At 43.7% G+C, this 25,549-nt stretch overlaps 2 protein-coding genes across 3 annotated transcripts in view; one reads left to right on the forward strand and one right to left on the reverse strand.

Annotated features, from left to right (window-relative positions):
* exoc4 (exocyst complex component 4) overlaps positions 1–12,446 on the reverse strand; it is a 402,169-nt gene extending 389,723 nt beyond the window's left edge. Inside the window, exons 1-2 of one of the 2 annotated variants that reach the window (XM_033040092.1) lie at positions 12,092–12,446; positions 8,782–9,166 (exon numbers count right to left, since the gene is read on the reverse strand). In XM_033040092.1, the coding sequence (XP_032895983.1) occupies positions 8,782–9,166; positions 12,092–12,171 (465 nt within the window). In that variant the 5' untranslated portion in view covers positions 12,172–12,446. The remainder of the gene's footprint in view (positions 1–8,781; positions 9,167–12,091) is intronic. The other variant, XM_033040093.1, reaches the window with a different exon arrangement.
* Positions 12,447–13,491: 1,045 nt separating this feature from the next.
* chchd3 (coiled-coil-helix-coiled-coil-helix domain containing 3) overlaps positions 13,492–25,549 on the forward strand; it is a 224,566-nt gene continuing 212,508 nt past the window's right edge. Inside the window, exon 1 of the mRNA XM_033040094.1 lies at positions 13,492–13,765. Coding sequence (XP_032895985.1) covers positions 13,685–13,765 — 81 coding nt within the window. The 5' untranslated portion in view covers positions 13,492–13,684. The remainder of the gene's footprint in view (positions 13,766–25,549) is intronic.

The raw sequence follows: 25,549 nt of genomic DNA on the forward strand, positions 1-25,549 counted from the left end.
ATAGTCACCATGGAAAGTTCTATTATTGCAGATAAAATGCTTGTTGGCAAGGGGTTCCAAGAACTATCAAATCTTCCTTTCCCACTTTCATCCTGTTTCGTTGTAACAGGAGTAGGCCAATTGGCTCCTCAAGCCTGCACTGCCATTTAATGAGATCAACACTGATCAATTGCCACTCAAATTCACATTTGAATATACCAAAGTTATCTTTCAACCCCATGCTAATTAAATAACCACCTCACTCTGCCTAAAAAATAGTCCAAAGCTCTCCTCAACTACACAATGAAGAAATAAATTCAGAAGACCTTATGAAAAAAAACTTTGCATTTGTTTTAAATGGACAACTCAATATCGTAATACCTCGCTTAGCACTACCCTGCATGGTGTTGCATCACTGTGGCACTGTCCCCCCCCCTCCCCCCCTTCTCCCATCTGGGTGACAGAGAGAAACTTAATTCACAAAATCATAACCTCAACTGCTAACATCTGGGAAGAGGGAGACATACCAGGGGACCTCATGGACACTTGTAATACTGATCACCTTCAAGAGACAGTAACAATTGGAGCATTGGAGGAGTCTCCCTGCTATCTCCCAGAGTCAGACATCACCAAGGATCCTTCACCTCCACTGCCTCCTACCAATGACCCAAGAACTGCTCGCAGAATCAAAACGTGGACTGTGTCCAACTGGTAAAAAACTGGACATGATCTTTACAATGTTTAGTATAATTTAGAGATACAGCGGGCCCTTTGGCCCACCGAGTTCGCGCTGACCAGCGATCCCCGTACACTAGCATTATCCTACACATTATGGACAATTTACAATTTTTACCGTAGCCAATTAACCTACAAACCTGTACGTCTTTGGAGTGTGGGAGGAAACTGGAGCACCTGGGGAAAACCCACGTGGTCACTGGGAGAACGTACAAACTCGTACAGACGGCACCCGTAGTCAGGATCAAACCCAGGTCTCTGGCGCAGTAAGGCAGCAACTCTACCGCTACGCCTCTGTGCCATCCCAATGTGACAACTCCAAGAGAAGTTCAAGTTGCAGCATGAAGAATTCTGCAGAGTCTTTTTTTTAACATCTTGAATCAAGAGGAACTGTGGATCATGCTTTCATAGAAACATAGAAAAGAGAAACATAGAAAATAGGTGCACGAGTAGGCCATTCGGCCCTTCGAGCCTGCACCACCTTCAATATGATCATGGCTGATCATCCAACTCAGTATCCTGTACCTGCTTTCTCTCCATACCCCCTGATCCCTTTAGCCACAAGGGCCACATCTAACTCCCTCTTAAATATAGCCAATGAACTGGCCTCAACTACCTTCTGTGGCAGAGAATTCCAGAGATTCACCACTCTCTGTGTGAAAAATGTTTTTCTCATTTCGGTCCTAAAAGATTTCCCCCTTATCCTTAAATTTGGCAGCCCACAGATATTAATTTCCATCTTTTCATTGACTCCTGATGACCTGCCACCTGAGATCATAGAAACATAGAAACATAGAAATTAGGTGCAGGAGTAGGCCATTCGGCCCTTCGAGCCTGCACCGCCATTCAATATGATCATGGCTGATCATCCAACTCAGTATCCCGTACCTGCCTTCTCGCCATACCCTCTGATCCCCTTAGCCACAAGGGCCACATCTAACTCCCTCTTAAATATAGCCAATGAACTGGCCTCGACTACCCTCTGTGGCAGGGAGTTCCAGAGATTCACCACTCTCTGTGTGAAAAAAGTTCTTCTCATCTCGGTTTTAAAGGATTTCCCCCTTATCCTTAAACTGTGACCCCTTGTCCTGGACTTCCCCAACATCGGGAGCAATCTTCCTACATCTAGCCTGTCCAACCCCTTAAGAATTTTGTAAGTTTCTATAAGATCCCCTCTCAATCTCCTAAATTCTAGAGAGTATAAACCAAGTCTATCCAGTCTTTCTTCATAAGACAGTCCTGACATCCCAGGAATCAGTCTGGTGAACCTTCTCTGCACTCCCTCTATGGCAATAATGTCCTTCCTCAGATTTGGAGACCAAAACTGTACGCAATACTCCAGGTGTGGTCTCACCAAGACCCTGTACAACTGCAGTAGAACCTCCCTGCTCCTATACTCAAATCCTTTTGCTATGAAAGCTAACATACCATTCGCTTTCTTCACTGCCTGCTGCACCTGCATGCCCACTTTCAATGACTGGTGTACCATGACACCCAGGTCTCGCTGCATCTCCCCTTTTCCTAGTCGGCCACCATTTAGATAATAGTCTGCTTTCCTGTTTTTGCCACCAAAATGGATAACCTCACATTTATCCACATTATACTGCATCTGCCAAACATTTGCCCACTCACCCAGCCTATCCAAGTCACCTTGCAGTCTCCTAGCATCCTCCTCACAGCTAACACTGCCCCCCAGCTTAGTGTCATCCGCAAACTTGGAGATATTGCCTTCAATTCCCTCATCCAGATCATTAATATATATTGTAAATAGCTGGGGTCCCAGCACTGAGCCTTGCGGTACCCCACTAGTCACTGCCTGCCATTGTGAAAAGGACCCGTTTACTCCTACTCTTTGCTTCCTGTTTGCCAGCCAGTTCTCTATCCACATCAATACTGAACCCCCAATGCCGTGTGCTTTAAGTTTGTAAACTAATCTCTTATGTGGGACCTTGTCGAAAGCCTTCTGGAAGTCCAGATACACCACATCCACTGGTTCTCCCCTATCCACGCTACTAGTTACATCCTCGAAAAATTCTATAAGATTCGTCAGACATGATTTACCTTTTGTAAATCCATGCTGACTTTGTCCAATAATTTCACCACTTTCCAAATGTGCTGCTATCCCATCTTTAATAACTGACTCTAGCAGTTTCCCCACTACCGATGTTAGACTAACTGGTCTGTAATTCCCCGTTTTCTCTCTCCCTCCCTTCTTAAAAAGTGGGGTTATGTTTGCTACCCGCCAATCCTCAGGAACTACTCCAGAATCTAAAGAGTTTTGAAAGATTATTACTAATGCATCCACTATTTCTGGAGCTACTTCCTTAAGTACTCTGGGGTGCAGCCTATCTGGCCCTGGGGATTTATCGGCCTTTAATCCATTCAATTTACCCAACACCACTTCCCGGCTAACCTGGATTTCACTCAATTCCTCCAACTCCTTTGACCCGCGGTCCCCTGCTATTTCCGGCAGATTATTTATGTCTTCCTTAGTGAAGACGGAACCAAAGTAGTTATTCAATTGGTCCGCCATATCCTTGTTCCCCATGATCAACTCACCCGTTTCTGACTGCAAGGGACCTACATTTGTTTTAACTAATCTCTTTCTTTTCACATATCTATAAAAACTTTTGCAGTCAGTTTTTATGTTCCCTGCCAGTTTTCTTTCATAATCTATTTTTCCTTTCCTAATTAAGCCCTTTGTCCTCCTCTGCTGGTCTCTGAATTTCTCCCAGTCCTCCGGTATGCTGCTTTTTCTGGCTAATTTGTACGCATCATCCTTCGCTTTGATACTATCCCTGATTTCCCTTGTTATCCACGGATGCACTACCTTCCCTGATTTATTCTTTTGCCAAACTGGGATGAACAATTTTTGTAGTTCATCCATGCAGTCTTTAAATGTCTTCCATTGCATATCCACCGTCAACCCTTTTAGAATTAATTGCCAGTCAATCTTGGCCAATTCACGTCTCATACCCTCAAAGTTACCTTTCTTTAAGTTCAGAACCATTGTTTCTGAATTAACAATGTCACTCTCCATCCTAATGAAGAACTCAACCATATTATGGTCACTCTTGCCCAAGGGGGCACGTACAACAAGACTGCTAACTAACCCTTCCTCATTACTCAATACCCAGTCTAAAATAGCCTGCTCTCTCGTTGGTTCCTCTACATGTTGATTTAGATAACTATCCCGCATACATTCCAAAAAATCCTCTTCCTCAGCACCCCTGCCAATTTGATTCACCCAATCTATATGTAGATTGAAGTCACCCATTATAACGGTTTTGCCTTTGTCGCACGCATTTCTAATTTCCTGTTTGATACCATCTCCAACTTCACTACTACTGTTAGGTGGCCTGTACACAACACCCACCAGCGTTTTCTGCCCCTTAGTGTTTCGCAGCTCTACCCATACCGATTCCACATCCTGCAAACTAATGTCCTTCCTTTCCATTGCGTTAATCTCCTCTCTAATCAGCAACGCTACCCCACCTCCTTTTCCTTTCTCTCTATCCCTCCTGAATATTGAATATCCCTGGATGTTCAGCTCCCAGCCTTGGTCACCCTGGAGCCATGTCTCCGTGATCCCAACTATATCATAGTCATTAATAGCTATCTGCACATTCAACTCATCCACCTTATTACGAATGCTCCTTGCATTGAGACACAAAGCCTTCAGGCTTGTTTTTACAACACTCTTACCCCTTATACAATTTTGTTGAAAAGTGGCCCTTTTTGATTTTTGCCCTGGATTTTCCGGCCTGCCACTTTTACTTTTCACCTTGCTACCTATTGCTTCTACCCTCATTTTACACCCCTCTGTCTCTACGCTCACACATTTAAGAAACCCTTTCCCTTTAACTCCATCCTCCACTAGCCCATTCGACACCCCACCCCCCTTATTCAGTTTAAAACCACCCGTGTAGCAGTGGCAAACCTGGCTGCCAGAATGCTGGTCCCACACCTGTTAAGATGCAATCCGTCCCTTTTGTACAGTTCCCCCTTACCCCAAAACAGATCCCAGTGATCTAAGAATCTAAATCCCTGCCCCGTGCACCAGTTCCTCAGCCACACGTTCAGGTCCCGTATCTCCCTGTTCCTGCTCTCGCCAGCACGAGGAACTGGAAGCAAACCGGAGATAACAACCCTGGACGTCCTGCTTTTAGGAGATCCTAACGAACACGTCCATGGCTGACCCAACTCAACACAGAAAGTGTCAAGAAAGATTGCTACATGACCTTGATACTCCTTTCAACCTTTTTGTATCGCAATATTGCACCTTCAAAAAGCCTGCTACTGCAGTACAGTGAATCTACAGGATTAATTGATCCACATTGATGGCTCCGAAGCATAGATGGTCAAAAGCTTCAAGTTCTTCGGAATAAACATCACCAGCAATTTGTTCTGGATCAGCCACAATGAAACTATGGCCAAGAAAGCACACCAACGCCTCTACTTCCTTAAAATGCTTCGGAAATTCGGCATGTCCCAAACAACCTCTGCTTTGCTTCCTGAAGTCAATCACAATCTCCTTTGTCTTGCTGACATTAAAGGGAAGTTGTCTTGGCACCAGGTGACTAGGTTCTCAATCTCCATCCTGTACTCCGTAGCAATTTAACTTTTCGTAACTGCACTTCCATTGTAGCGACAACACTATAATCTGCACTTTTTTTTCAGATTCAGATTCAACTTTAATTGTCATTGTCAGTGTACAGTACAGAGACAACGAAATGCAGTTAGCATCTCCCTGGAAGAGCGACATAGAATATGATTTCAAGCGACATAGAATATGATTTCAAGCGACATAGAATATGAATTTGCACTTTTCTGTATGTATTCATAGTACGATCTGTCTGGATAGAACACAAAACAAAGTTTTTCACTGTATCTTGGTAGGTGTGACAATGAAAAGCAATATAATCCCCGTTTCCCCAGCAACCTGGCGACAGATTCCCATGTGCACAAGGGGAAAGATTCAAGAACACTGCAACTTCCTCACTGTTGCTGGGAACCCTTTGCCCACTCGGGTTATCATCAGGAGCCTATGTGTCAGGAATGCAGAAACCCAGTATAATCAACAGAAGGAAGGCATGACTTGCTAAGATTTCCACTCAATACTCCACCCCGAATAGACCTCCTGTACCACATCCATGCCCTGATATTAAGAAACCTGGTGGAATGAAACTATACCCAATTATCTCTGAGATGCCCTGATTGTCAATATTGTTTTAAAGCAGGACAGAGCAGACTGCGGAAACCATAGTGAATCTCCCTCCCGTCCACTACATTAACATAAAAAAGACCAATACCCTCCATCAGCCACCACCTGACGGTGTGCCATTATCACCAATAATGCAATAATCAACAATTGCTGTCTGGAATATGTGGATCACTTTCCATCTCTTGAACACCATTCCTCTTCCAGTACAGACCTGGATAATGAAACACATCACCGACTCCGCTGTGCAAGCGGGGCTTTTTGCCAGGGTTAGGAGTAGAATTTTTGAAGACCGTGACCTCCAAGTGAGAACCAAGCTACTGGTCTACAAAACCATTATTCTTCCCACCCCACTATATGTAGCTGAGAATTGGACCACCTGCAGCAGAAACCGCAGAGCCCTTGAATCCTACCACCAGAGTGCTTTTGGAAGATGCTGCGAATCAACTGGAAAGACAGGCACACTCACATCAGTGTGCCAGAAGAGGCTAACATTGACTCCATCACTACAAACATCATCAAACAGCAGCTCAGATGGAATGGCCAAGTTGTCAGGATGCCCGACTTCTGTCTCCCAAAACAAATACTCTAGTCCCAACTCCTGAAAGGACTGTGAACCCCTGGAGATCAGGCGAAGCATTGCAAGGATAACACAAGGATTAACCTCAAAAGTGCCACATTAGCCCCACCTACTGGGAGGACGTAATACAGAATGGAGAATCATTGTTCACAAAGGAACTGCATTCCCTGAAGAAGACCTGAAAAACACAAGCACCCATGACAAAAGGAAAGACTTATTGTCAAGAAGGCCCAACTACATCCCACCACCAATACCACCCATCTCACTGCAATCAAGATAGTGGCACTAGAATTGGCCTCTTCAGCCATCTCAAGACCCACAGAATGACCCACCATCGAAGGGATTTACCAGAATCGTTTCCTCAAAAAGGCAGCCAGCATACTCAGAGACCCACACTACCCTGTCCTCACACTCCTTTCACCCCTGCCATTGAGAAGAAGGAGCCTGAAAACTGTCACATCCAGGTTCAAGAACAACTTCTTACCAACAACCATTCGGCTATTAAACATTACAACCTCAAATAAGCTCTGAACTACATAGACCACTATTGTCATATCAACACACAACACACACAAAACAACACACACACGCACAAATATGGTCCGCCATAATATTGGTTTGGCTGGCTGAAGGACAGGTTTTCCTGAACAGAATGATGGGAAAATTAGTAAGGCAGGAAGAGGTGGATCCGATAAAGAACAAGGTAAATATCATGTGCTTTTTGGGGGAGTGTACAGAGAAAATCAAGCAGATGGGAGGATGGATTTGTGCAGAAATATAAGGCAAAGGGATGGGGCAGGGAATGAATATCTGAATCTTGGGCTGGGGAAATACTGGCATTTCACAACACATGACACATTAGTTTCATTCTCAAAGAAGCCTAACACGATTTCATTATTATTTGTTGACTTAACAATAGTTCTTTCAAGCATCGTGTTAGCCATTCCTTCTCTCCAGAGATGCTGCCTGTCCTGCTAAGTTACTCCAGCTTTTTGTGTCTATCTTCGGTTTAAACTAGTATCTGCAGTTCCTTCTTACAGTTACCATTAATTTCAGGCAAAGCCTTTGGTTCCCCGTCTTAAGCAGCAAATTTACAACTTAAATCGTCGTCAACTCAACAATTAAAACCTTTACAGAAATACAAATTTATTAAGAAAACCTATTTTATGGTGTCTTTGGTCAAGAAAACATTATAAAATGCCTCCATAGCAATATGAAATTATAACCTACATTATTCAACCTGAACCGTGCCCAATTAGTGCATGCCTTTTCTGCAAATCCAGCAGCATTAATTTTATTTTGTCTAATTAAGTATATTGGTCCACTTTTTCCATAGATAATTAATCAATGGAGCACAGATTTTGTTTATATCACCTGTACATTTATTAATCTGAGCTAGTTTTTAACAGCACATTAAGTTTGGTAGTTTCATCATCGACATTTGTCTTTGCACCACGTAATAAATAGCCAATTTATAGAAACAATTGTTTTGTTTTAGACATGGAGAAAATCCCAGCAGACTTTTTTAAAGTAAAAAATGAGCTCAATTTTGTTGAACAAAGTTGAAAACACCTCACCTCCCCCCCTGCCCCAACCCTGGCTGATCTTGCACTGGTTTCTTCCCTCCTTCTCCACAATTCACAACTTTTCAACCCTCAAGTTCCTCAATTTGCAAATCTTTATCTTTTCGGGCTCACACTTGTCTTTTCATCCCTGGCCTTTGTCCAACAATCTGCCTATCAAAACCAAACCCTTGCCTTAGTTCACCTATTACTGGCTGTGCTCTGTCCTGCCCCTCCTCTTTTCCAGCTTTCTTATCTGCTCCCCCTGCTATCAGTCTGAGGAAGGGTCCCGACACGTCACCTCACCATGCTCTACAAAGATTCTGCCAGACCAACTGAGTTACTCCAGCATTTTTGTGTCAATTGATGTCTGTCACAAATCAACAATAACATTTCCATCCACAGCTGTTGCTTTCTTGTGAGTAATCGCTAGCTCATCAGAACCGTTTTGCACAAACTGGTAAATAAGGCATGATTATAAAAAAATCTCCTGTACTCAATCACATGCCATAAGGTAACTTCCAAAGCCCTCGCCAACTAGCTTTATTGATAACAGTTTCATGCTCAAAATACTTGCATGCACGATCTTTATCACAACTGAAAGCTTTATTTCAGACATTTGAACTTCAAAGATTACTGACATATATAATATGAGAAAATATATCTCGTAATTCACATTTTGATAAATGATACAGGGTACTAACCAACATGTCCGTGGCATGAAGATAATGTTTGCTTGTCATGCATCGCTCCAGTTTCTGTGGTACTTGTTTGATGCTTTCGATTTCATCCAGCAAGTTTAGCACATGCTTATGTTCAATACCTTCAATCCATAATTTACGCAATTCATCTCTTTTGCAGTGCAGCAACATTTTGCATGAAAGTAGATTCTCCTTCACCTGCTTAATCTTGTTACGAGAGCTGGTGATACGTTCAGTGATGCTTTGGTATGTCCTGATGGCTGTGGTAAGTTCCGTATAATGCTGCACAATCAATTCATCCAAGTCATGGTCACATTTCTCATAAGCTTCCTCCAGGCGGCCCTTTTCAGCTTCGCGATCTTGAACATCATTGCTGGTTGACAGAGTTCTTTAAGAAGATACAATAAATATTAGATGGCATTTTCATGATGAATGAAAGTACGAGCAAAGTATTCTCATCACTTAACCCTTGTTGAATACTGAATGACAATCGTTTTAAAGTTAGCAATTCTCTGTAATGTTTGTAATCTTGTAGTTATTTAGACTATGCATTGTCAAAAAGACAATACATGTGAAAACTTGGTACATCTTGTTTAATGACACAATATAAATCACACAAAGAATGTGATAATAGACAATAGGTGCCATTCAATGTGATCATGGCTGATCATCCCCAATCAGTACTCCGTTCCTGCCTTCTCCCCATATCCCCTGACTCCGCTATCTTTAAGAGCTCTATCCAGCTCTCTCTTGAAAGTATCCAGAGAACCGGCCTCCAACAGAGGCAGAGAATTCCACAGACTTACAACTCTGTGAGAAAAAGTGTTTCCTCGTCTCCATTCTAAATGGCTTTCCCCTTATTCTTAAACTGTGGCCCCTGGTTCTGGACTCCCCCAACATCGGGAACATCGGGATACAGGAGACAATTTGCCCCATCACTGCGCCAATTGAAAATGCAACACAAATTAATCCCACCTTTTAGAACAAGGACCGATGAATAGCCAATATTGTACTTTTTTTTGAGAAGGGCAACAGGGACAAACCAGGAAGTTATAATCCGGTAAGCATTTTATCAGTGGTAGATAAGTTATTGCAGAAGATTCTTTGAGGCAGAATTTACTTGCATGGAAAAGCATACGCATATTATGAATAGTCAGTACAGCTTGATGGGGTTGGGGGCAGGAGGGGGGTATTGGTGTTTCATAAATACTATTGAGTGTTTTGAGGATGCTATGAAGGCGATTGATGAGGGTAGTGCTCTGGACGTTGTCAACATGGACTTCCGTAAAGCATTTAACAAGGTCCATTATTGTAGACCAATCCATAATATTAAGTGACATGGGATCCACAGCAAGTTGGTGAATTAGATGCAAGATTTTCGCGGGGCGGAGACGGTGCTCCGATGTCTGAGGCGGCGTTCTGGCAGCGGCGACCTGAATCCGGGGCTCGGCCGCGGGCCAGTAGGCGACATCGTCGGAGCTCGCAGGTCACAGGCTGGTGCCTGTTTCCCGGAGCTCCCGCGGCAACAGCTGCGTCCGCTGGACTGGAGGGCGGCAGCTTCGACCACCCCGGGCTGCGGAGCTTGAAGCGGCCCGTTCGCGGAGCTCGGTGAGCCGCGGGACTAACTTACCATCGCCCGGTGGGATATCGCCTCAGCGCAGAGGGAGAAGAGGAGGGAATAGACAGTAACCCTAAGATTTTTGCCTCCATCACAGTGAGGAGGTGCCTGGTGAACTCATTGTGGTGGATGTTAATTTGTGTTAATGGGTGTTTTGTTGTTTATTATTACATGTATGGCTGCAGGCAACGACATTTCGTTCAGACCGAAAGGTCTGAGTGACAAATAAAGGATCTAAGTCTAAGTCTAAGTCTAGTGCTAGAAGACAGAAGATGGTGGTAGAGGGATATTTTTCTGCCTGGGGGATATGCAACCAGCTGTGGTCTGCAAGGATCAGTGCTGGGACTACTGTCTTTTGTAATATATATTGATGATTTGGATGATTAAGTCTGATTACTAAGTTTCAAAATAATGACAGGAAAATTGATGGAGTTGTGGATAGCCAAGTCCAGTTTATTATCATGTGCACGTACGGTTAGGAACAGGCACAATAAGTAAGCAATAAAGTTTGTCAATGGATGCAGCAGGATACAGACCAGTATCAAATCTTGGCAAATAACTGGCAGACAAAGTTTATCTAGGCAAGTGTGAGGTGATGCAATTTGTGAGGTCATATGCAAATGGAATGCACAGTAAAAGGCAGAACCTGTGGGAGGACTGATGTACAGATTGATCTCATGCTGCATAGCTCCCTGGTCTGTGGATCCCTGCAGTGGCAACACACGTTGATAGGGAACGAAAGAAGACATAAGGATGATTGCTTTCATTGCTTGGAGAATTGAGTAGTCAGATTATTTTGCTGCAGCTTTATAAAACTTAACGTCAAGCCACATCTGGAATATTGTGTGCAATGCTGGTCACATTACAAGAAGGATGTGAAAGTTTGGGGAGTGTACAAAAGTGGTCACAGAAGAAACATAGAAAGGTGCAGGAATAGGCCATTCGGCCCTTCGAGCCATTCAATAGGATCATGGCTGATCATCTAAAATCAGTACCCTGTTCCTGTTTTTTTCCATCCCTTGATTCCTTTCACCTTAAGAGCTAAATCTAACTCTCTCTTGAAAATTGATGGTCCACCAGGATGCTGTCTGAATTAGCAAGAAGGTAAGATTGCACAAACTTGGGTTATTTTCTCAGGTACATCAGAGGAAGAGGGGTTACCATATGGAAGTAAATAAAATTCCAAGAGACAGATAGTCAGTCTTTATTCCCCGGATAAAATGGTCAAATACTGAAAGGCATACGTTTAAGATGGGCCAAGTCAAATGAAGCAGCAGATACCATAACAATGTTTAAGAGTTCCTTGTACAGACACAGGAACAGGCAAGGAAACGGGTATTATGGACCACAGACAGGCAGATATGATTCATTTAGCTTGGCATTATGGTCAGCACTGAGTGTTCCTGTACTATTCTATGTTCTATGATCCTTCCTGGGGGGGAAAAAACGGCTCTTATTTACTCTGTCACACCCCCTTCTTGTTACGTCTGCCATCATGTCAGTTTGAGAATTCCAATGTGGAGGATTTTCCACCCTTGCCTAATGTTTCTCTCCACAAGTGACAGCAGAACAATTGGCTGACCTGCCACCATTTAAAAAGAAATGTCGGTAATTTCCAGAGAATTAGCAGAAATTTCTCCAGCGCAAGAAACACAAAATGAATTCCCCTTCCCTCGAGTCGTCCACTGCACTCACCTTATCACTGAAATCAGTAATCCAGAGGGATCTTTACTTTTGCTGATTGCAGTCCTGTACTTCCCAGTTTCACTCGCCATCTTGTCGGGTGGCGCCGCCCCCGCCCCGCGCGCCGCAGCTGACAGTTGGAGCAGCCGCCGGCAGTTAACGCCTCTCACCCACCGACACCCTGGCTCTCCAGCTCACGGCGAGGGTGGGGGTGGGGGGCTCGCTGAAGGCCAAGAGAAAGTACATATTCAGCAATGAAGGACGCATTCAACGTTGGCTGAACGCAACTTCAAATTATCTGTTATTTATAGAGAACAAAAAAAGTGGACTACAGTTCCCATGATCCTCTGACTCACGCCCTCAACGACAACTTTATTTAAAATGCACTGACAAACGGTACTGCTGAGCACAGATACAAAGATGCTGGAGTAACTGAGTGGGGCCAGGCAGCATTTCACACAAAATGCTGGAGTAACTGAGTGGGGCCAGGCAGCATTTCACACAAAATGCTGGAGTAACTGAGTGGGGCCAGGCAGCATCTCACACAAAATGCTGGAGCAACACAGTGGGGCCAGGCAGCATCTCACACAAAATGCTGGAATAACCCAGTGGGGCCAGGCAGTATTTCACACAAAATGCTGGAGCAACTCAGTGGGGCCAGGCAGCATCTCACACAAAATGCTGGAGTAACTCAGTGGGGCCAGGCAGCATTTCACACAACATGATGGAGTAACTGAGGGGCCAGGCAGCATCTCACACAAAATGCTGGAGTAACTCAGTGGGGCCAGGCAGCATCTCACACAAAATGCTGGAGTAACTTAGTGGGGCCTGGCAGCATCTCACACAAAATGCTGGAGTAACTTAGTGGGGCCTGGCAGCATTTCACACAAAATGCTGGAGTAACTGAGTGGGGCCAGGCAGCATCTCACACAAAATGCTGGAGTAACTCAGTGGGGCCTGGCAGCATCTCACACAAAATGCTGGAGTAACTGAGTGGGGCCAGGCATCATCTCACACAAAATGCTGGAGTAACTCAGTGGGGCCTGGCAGCATTTCACACAAAATGCTAGAATAACCGAGTGTGCCTGGCACTGGCAGCATCTCACATAAAATGCTGGAGTAACACAGTGGGGCCGGACACTGGCAGCATCTGACACAAAATGCTGGTGTAACTCAGTGGGGCCTGGCACTGGCAGCATCTCACATAAAATGCTGGAGAAGCTGAGTAGGTCAGGCAGCATTTCTGGAGAGCAGGAACCGGTGTCGCAAATTACTGCAGATGCTGGTTTACACTGAAGATAGACACAGCATGCTGGAGTAACTCAGCGGGTCAGGCAATGCTGAGCAAACGGGGTCATTCCACCCGCCACCCAATCAGTGGCATCCTTCAATCGTGCGTGGGTCCACAACGCAGCGTACTGACCAATCGGAGCTAGTTTTATTGTTGGTTGGTTGGTCGGCCCGGTGAGAGGCGTGATGGAGTGGATCGGTGACGGCCTGTGACTGGGTTTCTTTTTCCAAGGTGCCTGCAACTTCTGGCAGAGACAATTAGTTCCTTTTACTTTCTTATTTCGTCTGTTTGCTTTTTTATTTAATGCTGACGAGATGGGAATTAGCGGGAGCACCAAACGTGTTTCCTTCGAAGCGGATGACAATGATCAGATCACAGTGGTGAAGGGCATCAGGGTGAGTGAGTCACTGTGTCAAACTTTCCTCGTGAATGCATTGTCACCTTCATCTAACAAACCCGCAGTTATATTTTAAAGCACAGTTATTTTCCACCATGACCTTGGGTCTTATAAAACTTATTCAGCTTTTGGTATTCTATAAGCTTTTAGTTTTAAGTTTTTATGTTAATTTCAAGATTTTACACGAGTATAACTATTGCACTGTATTTCTTTTGGAAAGCAGCTCTTTGGCTCAACTTATACATGCAGTCCAAATTGGCAGTTTGGGCTAGACCCATTTTGCCCATGTGCCTCTGAACCTTTCCAATTCATATATCTGTCCAAATGTCTTTTGAAAGTCATAATTGTATGCACTTTCATAGGTGCCTCTGGCGGGGTGGAAGATTGCAACCTTCACATGGTCCGCTCTGTTTCGACGAATGCAATCAACCCGGCGTGCACAATCAAATAAGATCAAATAGAACAAGTTGTCCTACAACTTTAGGCTGTGCACGTCATACCCAAGAAGAAGAAGCCTCTGGCAAATTGCTCTGGATACCCTCTGAATGAAAAAGTTGCTCAGAGGCCCCTCTTAAATATCTCTTGATCCTTTGCCCTCTACTTTTAGAATTATCTCCTCTGGGGGCATAAAGGCAGTGAGTGTTCACTTCATCCATTCTCTCTATTTTGTGCACATCAATAAGGTCTGCCTTGGTCTCATAGAATGATACAGCATTGATACAGGCCCTTCGGCCCAACTTGCCCACACCGGCCAACATGTCCCAGCTACACGTCCCACCTGCTTATGGTTGGCTCATTTCCCTCCAAACCTGTCCTATCCATTTATCCTATCCCTATCCCCTATGTTCCAAAGAAAATAATCTCAGCCTATCTAGCCTAGTCTCCCTATAATTCAAGACTGCAAGTCCAGATAACATCTTGGTGACACCCTTCCTAAAGCTGGTGAAACAGAACTGCATGTAGATCTCCAAACACATTCTGACCAACAAAGTGTACATAATTTCCTAACTTTTGTACGCTTTCCAATGAAGACAAGAGTGCCAAACTCTGCATTCACCACTCTGTCCATTTGACTTACCACTTTCAGGGAACTATGCATTTGTATTGCCATATCTTGTTGTTCTACAACACTCTCCAGGGCTGTACCATTTACTATGTAATTCCTATTCTGGTTTGATATACTAAAGTGCAACATCTCACACTTGTCAGAGTGAAATTACATTGGCTGCACCTTGGCCCACCTTCCTAGCTGACCTAGATTCTGTTGTAAACTTGAATATCCCTCTTCACAGCCTGCTATAAAACCAATTTTGGTATCATCTGTGAAGTTACTAACAGTGTTAACCACATTGTCGTCCAAATTGTAAATTTAGATAACAAACAGCAGTGGACCAAGCACTAAGTCCTGTAGCACACCACAGGTCACAGGCCTGTAGTCAGAAAAGCAACCCGCTGTAACTACCCTTTTGTTCCTTCCAGGCCAATTTTGAATCCAATTAGCTTGTTCACTGATTGCATGTGCTCTGATCTTCCAGAAATGTTTACCATGTGGCCTTGCTAAAATCCACATAGACAGTTCTCTGCCCTCATCAATCTTCTCATTAAAAAACTCAAATGCTAATAAATCCTGCCCCTCAGATTCCCTCCAACAACTGTCCACTGCTGATGTCAGGCTCACTAGCCTGCAGTTACTTGGTCTTTTTAAATAACAATATAATATTAGCCACGCTCCAGTCTTCTGATACTTCCTTCTCTGATCTTCACATTGTTGAGGTGTTAAAGTTCCTTTTTGGAGAATGCAACTGTATTAATCTTTTCCTTAAATTAAGGAATTCATTTTCATGCTATACAGATTTCTAGTTGATGTGTTTTCAGTTGTCCTTAATCTTTAGAAACTAAAATGGAATCTTAAAAATGAGCATAAAAATTAGCATAAAACACAAACAGCATTTGCATGTACTCCCACTTTCCATATCAAGGGTCAAGAGTGTTTCATTGTGAAATATACCAAAAATGGAACTATTAAATTCCTACTTGCAGCAGCTTAACAGATCTGTAAACACAGTAAGTACCCATAAATTACAAACAAAAAAATGTAATAAATGAAAAAACCTCAGTAGAGGTGCAACAAAAGCATTTATGCAACCAAAGCAATTCATACAGTGCCCCCTATAAAAATGTTTGGGACAAAGACCCATCATTTATTTATTTGCCTCTGTACTCCACAATTTGAGATTTGTAATAGAAAAAATCTCATGTGGTTAAAGTGCACATTGTCAGATTTTAATAAAGGCTGTTTTTATACATTTTGGTTTCACCATGTAGAAATTACAGCTGTGTTTATACATAGTCCCCCCCTGTTCAGGGCACCATAATGTTTGGGACGCAGCAATGTCATGTAAATTAAATTAGTCATGTTTAGTATTTTGTTGCATATCCTTTGCATGCAATGACTGCTTGAAGTCTGCGATTCATGGACATCACCAGTTGCTGGGTGTCTTTTCTGGTGATGCTCTGCCAGGCCTGTACTGCAGCCATCTTTAGCTTATGCTTGTTTTGGGGGCTCGTTCCTTTCAGTTTTCTCTTCAGCATATAAAAGGCATGCTCAACTGAGTTCAGATCGGGTGACTGACTTGGCCACTCAAGAATTGACAATTTTTAGGCTTTGAAAAACTCCTTTATTGCTTTAGCAGTATGTTTGGGATCATTGTCTTGCTGTAAAATGAACCGCCGGCCAATGAGTTTTGAGGCATTTGTTTGAACTTGAGCAGATACGATGTGTCTATACACTTCAGAATTCATTATGCTGCTACCATCAGCAGTTGTATCATCAATGAAAATAAGTGAACCAGTACCTTCAGCTGCCATACATGTCCAGGCCATAACACCCCCACCACCATGTTTCACAGATGATGTGGTATGCTTTGGATCTTGGGCAGTTCCTTCTCTCCTCAACACTTTGCTCTTGCTATCACTCTGATATAAATTAATCTTCGTCTCATCTGTCCACAAGACATTTTTCCAGAACTGTGCTTGCTCTTTTAAATACTTCTTGGCAAACTGTAACCTGACCATCCTATTTTTGCGGCTAACCAGTGGTTTGCATCTTGCAGTGTAGCCTCTGTATTTCTGTTCATGAAGTCTTCTGCGGACAGTGGTGATTGACAAATCCACACCTGACTCCTGAAGAGTGTTTCTGATCTGTCGTCGCAGGTGCTTGGGGATTTTTCTTTATTATAGAGAGAATTCTTCTGTTATCAGCTGTGGAGGTCTTCCTTGGCCTGCCAGTCCCTTTGTGATTAGTAAACTCACCAGTGCTCTCTTTCTTCTTAATGATATTCCAAACAAACAGTTGATTTTGGTAAGCCTAAGGTATGGCTGATGTCTCTAACAGCTTTATTCTTGTTTCTCAGTCTCATAATGGCTTCTTTGACTTTCATTGGCACAACTTTGAGAATGCTGAGAGAATGGAGCAGCTGGGCTTGTACACTCTGGAGTTTAGAAAGATGTGAGGGGATCTTATTGAAACATATAAGCTTGTTAAGGGTTTGGACACGCTGGAGGCAGGAAACGTGTTCCCAATGTTGGGGGAGTCCAGAACCAGGGGCCACAGTTTAAGAATAAGGAGTAAGCCATTTAGAACGGAGACGAGGAAACACTTTTTCTCACAGATAGTGGTGAGTCTGGAATTCTTTGCCTCAGAGGGCGGTGGAGGCAGGTTCTCTGGATGCTTTCAAGAGAGAGCTAGATAGGGCTCTTAAAAATAGCGGAGTCAGGGGATATGGGGAGAAGGCAGGAACGGGGTACTGATTTGGGATGATCACATTGAATGGCTCGAAGGGCCAAATGGCCTACTCCTGCACCTATTCTCTATTGTCTAATGCCACTTTGCTTCCAAAGAAGATTGACAAAAATCTGTATATCGACGAACACTCTCTTGAAATCCCACAGGTGTAAGGTACAGAGCATACTGACTCATTGCATCATGGCCTGGTTTGACAACTTGAATTCCCAGGAATGAAGGAGTTGTTGAGATAGGCAAAATAACAATAGGCTGGAAGAAATAGCCCAGTTTACTACAGGTACTGACCTCCCCTCCATCAAAGGGATGTACTGGAGGCTTTGCCTCTAAAGGCAGTTATTTTCATCAAAGACCAACATCACCCGGGCCTTTGTAGGGTACGTCGAACAATCCCTGTTCCAGGCGTACACTGGCCCTATCCCCAAACTCTACCTCCGCTACATTGACGACTGCATTGGTGCTACCACCTGCACCCATGCAGAACTCACTGACTTCATCCACTTCACCACTAATTTCCATCCGGCACTCAAATTCACCTGGACCATTTCCGACATCTCCCTACCGTTTCTAGATTTTGGTAAGCCTAAGGTACGGCTGATGTCTCTAACAGCTTTATTCTTGTTTCTCAGTCTCATAATGGCTTCTTTGACTTTCATTGGCACAACTTTGGCCCTCGTGTTGATAAACAGCAATAAAAGTTTCCAAAGGTGATGGAAAGACTGGAGGAAAGAAAGAGGTGCTGAGGGCTCTCTTATATCTGCATTATGGAGACAATTAAATACACCTCAGCAATTACAAACACCCGTGAAGCCATGTGTCCCAAACATTATGGTGCCTTGAAATGGGGGGGGACTATGTATAAACACAGCTGTAATTTTTACTTGGTGAAACCAAATGTATAAAAATGGCATGTAATAAAATCTGACAGTGTGCACTTTAAACACATGTGATTTTTTTCTATTACAAATCTCAAATTGTGGAATACAGAGGCAAATAAATAAATGATGGGTCTTTGTCCCAAACATTATGGAGGGCACTGTACATTCCCTGGTTCATAGGACACTGGGGAATGATCTTATAAAGGTGTACAAAGTCATGAATCGCATAGATAGGGTGAATGGCTAAACCGTGATCTGTCCAATCGTTCCACATATGCTGCCTGAGAAAACTTGCAATTCTGGGATCTTGAAACAAATCTTGTTTGCGTGTTTTCTTTATCAGCCTTTTCCATAACTCTTCCAATGTCTGGAGAATGCAATTTCCAGCTTTTAAAAGTTAGCTACCCCGAGCTTATTAGAGTTATCATTATACAATTAGAATTTTTAAATACATGGACAATTTGCTAATAAAAAACACATTCCCACAAGCTGAGGAATCTAAACCAAAGAGAGATCACATCACTTTGTCTAGGGATAGTAACCGCATTAGAACATTGCACTCAGCAATTTAATTAATCGGATTGTATTTGCAATAAGCAATTAATTTATAAGCAATTAATTAATTTTGTATGTCAAACATTGGTAAATGCCCCCTTGTTGAAAGCCATGCCATCAGCCACCTTGGCTTCACACTATGCAATTCATTTCATCTCACACGATCATTTTTATGGCTTAGCTATTTTTTAATTCCTGCAACTTAAGCAAAATATTTGCGAGCCTCCCCATTGTAATTGGGGACTCTATTGTTAGGGGGTCGGATAGGCGTTTCTGTGGACGCAGTCGGGAGACCAGGATGGTGGTCTGCCTCCCTGGTGCCAAGGTCTCGGACGTGTCTCAACGCATCCAAGATATCCTGAAATCAGAGGGAGAGGAGCCTGAGGTCGTGGTACATATTGGTACAAATGACATAGGTAAAAAAAGTGAAGAGGTCCTGAAGGGAGGATTTAGGGAGTTGGGAGGAGAGTTAAGGAAAAGGACCAAAAAGGTAACAATCTCAGGATTACTGCTTGTACCACGCGACAGTGAGAGTAGGAATGGAGTGAGGTGGAGGATAAATGCGTGGCTGAAAGACTGGTGCAGAGGGCAGGGATTCAAGTTTCTGGATCATTGGGACTTCTTTTGGGGAAGGTGGGACCTGTACAGAAAGGATGGTTTGCACTTGAACCCGAGGGGGACCAATATCCTGGCGGGGAAATTTGCAAAGGTCACTGGGGAGACTTTAAACTAGAATGGTTGGGGCGAGGGACTCAAATAGAGAAAGCTAGTAGACAGAATGGGAGACAGGAAGCAGAAAAGGGAAGCACTCGGACACAAGAGGAGAAAGAAAAAAAAGGAAATAAACAGAGAAGAAGAGACGGGGGGGTTTCTTAAATGTGCATATTTTAATGCTAGGAGCATTGTAAGAAAGGTGGATGAGCTTAGAGTCTGGATAGACACCTGGAAGTATGATGTTGTGGCGATCAGTGAAACATAGTTGCAGGAGGGCTGTGATTGGAAACTAAATATTCCAGGATTTCGTTGCTTCAGGTGTGATAGAATTGGAGGGGCAAGAGGTGGAGGTGTTGCATTGCTAGTCAGGGAAGATATTACAGCAGTGCTTTGGCAGGATAGATTGGAGGGCTCATCTAGGGAGGCTATTTGGGTGGAACTGAGAAGTGGGAAAGGTGTAGCAACACTTATAGGGGTGTATTATAGACCGCCAAATGGGGAAAGAGAATTGGAAGAGCAAATATGTAAGGAGATAGCAGATATTAGTAGTAAGCACAAGGTAGTGATTGTGGGAGATTTCAACTTTCCACACATAGACTGGGAAACACATTCTGTAAATGGGCTGGATGGTTTGGAGTTTGTAAAATGTGTGCAGGATAGTTTTTTGCAGCAATACATAGAGGTACCTACTAGACGAGGGGCAGTGCTGGACCTCCTGTTAGGAAATGAGACGGGACAGGTGGCGGAGGTATGCGTTGGGGAGCACTTCGGGTCCAGTGATCACAATACCATTAGTTTCAATATAATTATGGAGAAGGTCAGAACTGGACCTAGGGTTGAGATTTTTGATTGGAGAAAGGCTAACTTTGATGAGATGCGAGATGATTTAAAAGGAGTGGCCTGGGACATTTTGTTTTATGGGAAAGATGTAGAAGAGAAATGGTGGACATTTAAAGGGGAAATTTTAAGAGTACAGAATCTTTATGTTCCTGTTCGGTTGAAAGGAAACAGTAAAAATTGGAAAGAGCCCTGGTTTTCAAGGGAAATTGGACATCTTGTTCGGAAAAAGAGGGAGATCTACAATAATTATAGGCAGCATTAAGTAAATGAGGTGCTTGTGGAGTATAAGGAATGTAAAAAGAATCTTAAGAAAAAAATTAGAAAAGCTAAAAGAAGATATGAGGTTGCTTTGGCAAGTAAGGTGAAAGTAAATCCAAAGGGTTTCTACAGCTATATTAATAGCAAAAGGATAACGAGGGATAAAATTGGTCCATTGGAGAAACAGAGTGGGCAGCTATCTGCAGAGCCAAAAGAGATGGGGGAGATATTGAACAATTTCTTTTCTTCGGTATTCACCAAGGAGAAGGATATTGAATTATGTGAGGTAAGGGAAACGAGTAGAGTAGTTATGGATACTATGAGTTTCAAAGTAAAAGAAGTACTGACACTTTTGAAAAATATAAAAGTGGATAAGTCTCCAGGTCCTGACAGGATATTCCCTAGGACATTGAGGGAAGTTAGTGTAGAAATAGCCGGGGCTATGACAGAAATATTTCAAATGTCATTAGAAACGGGAATAGTCCCCGAGGATTGGCGTACTGCGCATGTTGTTCCATTGTTTAAAAAGGGTTCTAAGAGTAAACCTAGCAATTATAGACCTGTTAGTTTGACTTCAGTGGTGGGCAAATTAATGGAAAAGATACTTAGAGATAATATATATAAGCATCTGGATAAACAGGGTCTGATTAGGAACAGTCAACATGGATTTGTGCCTGGAAGGTCATTTTTGACTAATCTTCTTGAATTTTTTGAAGAGGTTACTAGGGAAATTGACGAGGGTAAAGCAGTGGATGTTGTCTATATGGACTTTAGTAAGGCCTTTGACAAGGTTCCTCATGGAAGGTTGGTTAAGAAGGTTAAACTGTTGGGTATAAATGCAGGAATAGCAAGATGGATTCAGCAGTGGCTGAATGGGAGAAGCCAGAGGGTAATGGTGGATGGCTGTTTGTCGGGTTGGAGGCAGGTGACTAGTGGGGTGCCTCAGGGATCTGTGTTGGGTCCTTTGTTGTTTGTCATGTACATCAATCATCTGGATGAAGGGGTGGTAAATTGGATTAGTAAGTATGCAGATGATACCAAGATAGGGGGTGTTGTGGATAATGAAGAGGATTTCCAAAGTCTACAGAGTGATTTAGGCCATTTGGAAAAATGGGCTGAAAGATGGCAGATGGAGTTTAATGCTGATAAATGTGAGGTGTTACACCTTGGCAGGACAAATCAAAATAGGACGTACAAGATAAATGGTAGGGAATTGAAGAATACAGTTGAACAGAGGGATCTGGGAATAACCGTGCATAGTTCCTTGAAGGTGGAATCTCATATAGATAGGGTGGTAAAGAACACTTTCGGTATGCTAGCCTTTATAAATCAGAGCATTGAGTATAGAAGCTGGGATGTAATGTTAAAATTGTACAAGGCATTGGTGAGACCAAATCTGGAGTATGGTGTACAATTTTGGTCGCCCAATTATAGGAAGGATGTCAACAAAATAGAGAGAGTACAGAGGAGATTTACTAGAATGTTGCCTGGGTTTCAACAACTAAGTTACAGAGATAGGTTGAATAAGTTAGGTCTTTATTCTCTGGAGCGCAGAAGGTTAAGGGGGGACTTGATAGAGGTCTTTAAAATGATGAGAGGGATAGACAGAGTTGATGTGATCAAGCTTTTCCCTTTGAGAATAGGGAAGATTCAAACAAGAGGACATGACTTCAGAATTAAGGGACAGAAGTTTAGGGGTAACATGAGAGGGAACTTCTTTACTCAGAGTGGTAGCGGTGTGGAATGAGCTTCCAGTGGAAGTGGTGACGTTCGTTGGTATCATTTAAAAATAAATTGGATAGGCATATGGATGAGAAGGGAATGGAGGGTTATGGTATGAGTGCAGGCAGGTGGGACTAAGGGAAAAAAGTTGTTCGGCACGGACTTGTAGGGCCGAGATGGCCTGTTTCCGTGCTGTAATTGTTATATGGTTATATGCAAAATAATTAGCAGGAAAAATGTATCTAGGTTCTGTAAATATTATCTAGAAGACTTCAAATATGTCAGGCTCAGATCCCTGCTCTGTGCTTAGTCACTCCATCAATATCATCTTTAAATTTACAGACTTAACAATGTGTAGGAAAAAACTGCAGATGCTGGTTTAAATCGAAGGTAGACACAAAATGCTGGATTAAATCAGCAGGACTGGCTGTAGCTCTGGAGAGAAGGAATGGGTGATGTTTCGGGTCAAGACCCTTTTTCAGACTTAACAATGTTGTCAGATGAATAGCAAGTAATGATGTGTTTGAATACAGGAGATGATTGATAACTTGATTGAATGGTGCCAGAATAACAATCTTGCGCTCAACGTCAGTAAGACCAAGATACTGATTGATAACTTTAGAAGAGGGAGGCTGAGGATCCACAAACCTATTTTCTTCAAGGGATCAGCAGTGGAGAGAGTCAGCAACTTCAAGTTCTTGGGCATGCATGAGATTTGTCCTGGGCCCAGCACATTGAAGCAATTATAAAGAAAGCCCATCAATGCCCCTAATTGGAGGAAGGACATTCTTGCTATTGAGGGAGTGCAGCGTAGGTTTTCAAGGTTAATTCCCGGGATGGCGGGACTGTCATACGCTGAGAGAATGGAGCAGCTGGGCTTGTACACTCTGGAGTTTAGAAAGATGTGAGGGGATCTTATTGAAACATATAAGCTTGTTAAGGGTTTGGACACGCTGGAGGCAGGAAACATGTTCCCAATGTTGGGGGAGTCCAGAACCAGGGGCCACAGTTTAAGAATAAGGAGTAAGCCATTTAGAACGGAGACGAGGAAACACTTTTTCTCACAGATAGTGGTGAGTCTGGAATTCTTTGCCTCAGAGGGCAGTGGAGGCAGGTTCTCTGGATGCTTTCAAGAGAGAGCTAGATAGGGCTCTTAAAAATAGCGGAGTCAGGGGATATGGGGAGAAGGCAGGAACGGGGTACTGATTTGGGATGATCACATTGAATGGCTCGAAGGGCCAAATGGCCTACTCCTGCACCTATTCTCTATTGTCTAATGCCACTTTGCTTCCAAAGAAGATTGACAAAAATCTGTATGTCGACGAACACTCTCTTGAAATCCCACAGGTGTAAGGTACAGAGCATACTGACTCATTGCATCATGGCCTGGTTTGACAACTTGAATTCCCAGGAATGAAGGAGTTGTTGAGATAGGCAAAATAACAATAGGCTGGAAGAAATAGCCCAGTTTACTACAGGTACTGACCTCCCCTCCATCAAAGGGATGTACTGGAGGCTTTGCGTCTAAAGGCAGTTATTTTCATCAAAGACCAACATCACCCGGGCCTTTGTAGGGTACGTCGAACAATCCCTGTTCCAGGCGTACACTGGCCCTATCCCCAAACTCTACCTCCGCTACATTGACGACTGCATTGGTGCTACCACCTGCACCCATGCAGAACTCACTGACTTCATCCACTTCACCACTAATTTCCATCCTGCACTCAAATTCACCTGGACCATTTCCGACATCTCCCTACCGTTTCTAGATCTAACCATCTCCATTGCATGGAACAGGCTAGTGACCGACATCTACTACAAACCCACTGACTCCCATAGCTATCTTGGCTATACTTCTTCCCACCCTGCTTCTTGTAAAGACTCTATCCCCTACTCCCAATATCTCCGTCTACGCCGCATCTGCGCCCATGATGAGGTGTCCTCATTCTTTAGGGAACGGAGGTTCACCTCTTCCATTATAGATGATGCTCTCACCAGGGTCTCCTCTATATCCCGCAGCTCTGCTTTCATTCCAACTCCCCCTATTCGTAACAAGGACAGAGTCCCCTTGTCCTCGCCTTCCACCCCATCAGCCGTCGCATACAACATATAATCCTCCAACATTTTCTCCACCTCCAACGGGATCCCACTACTGGCCACATCTTCCCATATCCTCCCCTTTCTGCTTTCCGCAGAGACCGCACCCTCCTTAACTCTGGTCAATTTGTCCCATCCCACCCAAACTATCCCCTCCCTGGGTACTCTCCCTTGCAACCGCAGGAAATGCAACACTTGTCCCTTTACCTCCCCCTCGACTCCATCAAAGGACCAAATCAGTATTTCCAGGTGATGCAGAGGTTCATCTGCACCTCCTTCAACCTCATCTACTGCATCAGCTGTTCCAGTTGTCAACTTTGCTACATCGGTGAGACCAAGCGCAGGCTCGGCGATCGCTTCGCTGAACACCTCCGCTCAGTCCGTCTTAACCAACCTGATCGCCCTGTTGCTTCAACTCCCCCTCCCATTCCCACTCTGACCTTTCTGTCCTGGGCCTCCTCCATTGCCGGAGGGAGGCCCAGCGCAAATTGGAGGAACAGCACCTCATATTTCGCTTGGGTAGTTTACACCCCAGCGGTATGAACATTTACCTCAAATTTTAGATAGCCCAGCTTTCTTCTCCCTTCGTAGTTCTCGCACAACTCCTACTATCTCCGCCTACTTCCTTTCTTTCCCCCCCTCCCCGACATCAGTCTGAAGAAGGGTCTCAACCCGAAACATCGCCAATTCCATCTCTCCATAGATGCTGCCTTACTCGCTGAATTTCTCCAGCATTTTTTGTCTATCCCCCAGGCCATGCTTTCATTTCACTACTAACATTGTGAAGCAGCTACAGAAGCTTGAAAACCGTGACCACCAGATTCAAGAACAACTTCTTCCAAGCAACCATCAGGCACTGCCCAATACTTACGTTAGCAACTATGATCTTCTATGCATATGTCTTTGGTAGCACTGT

Source organism: Amblyraja radiata, chromosome 21 (assembly GCF_010909765.2).
Source record: "Amblyraja radiata isolate CabotCenter1 chromosome 21, sAmbRad1.1.pri, whole genome shotgun sequence".
Taxonomy (NCBI): domain Eukaryota; kingdom Metazoa; phylum Chordata; class Chondrichthyes; order Rajiformes; family Rajidae; genus Amblyraja; species Amblyraja radiata.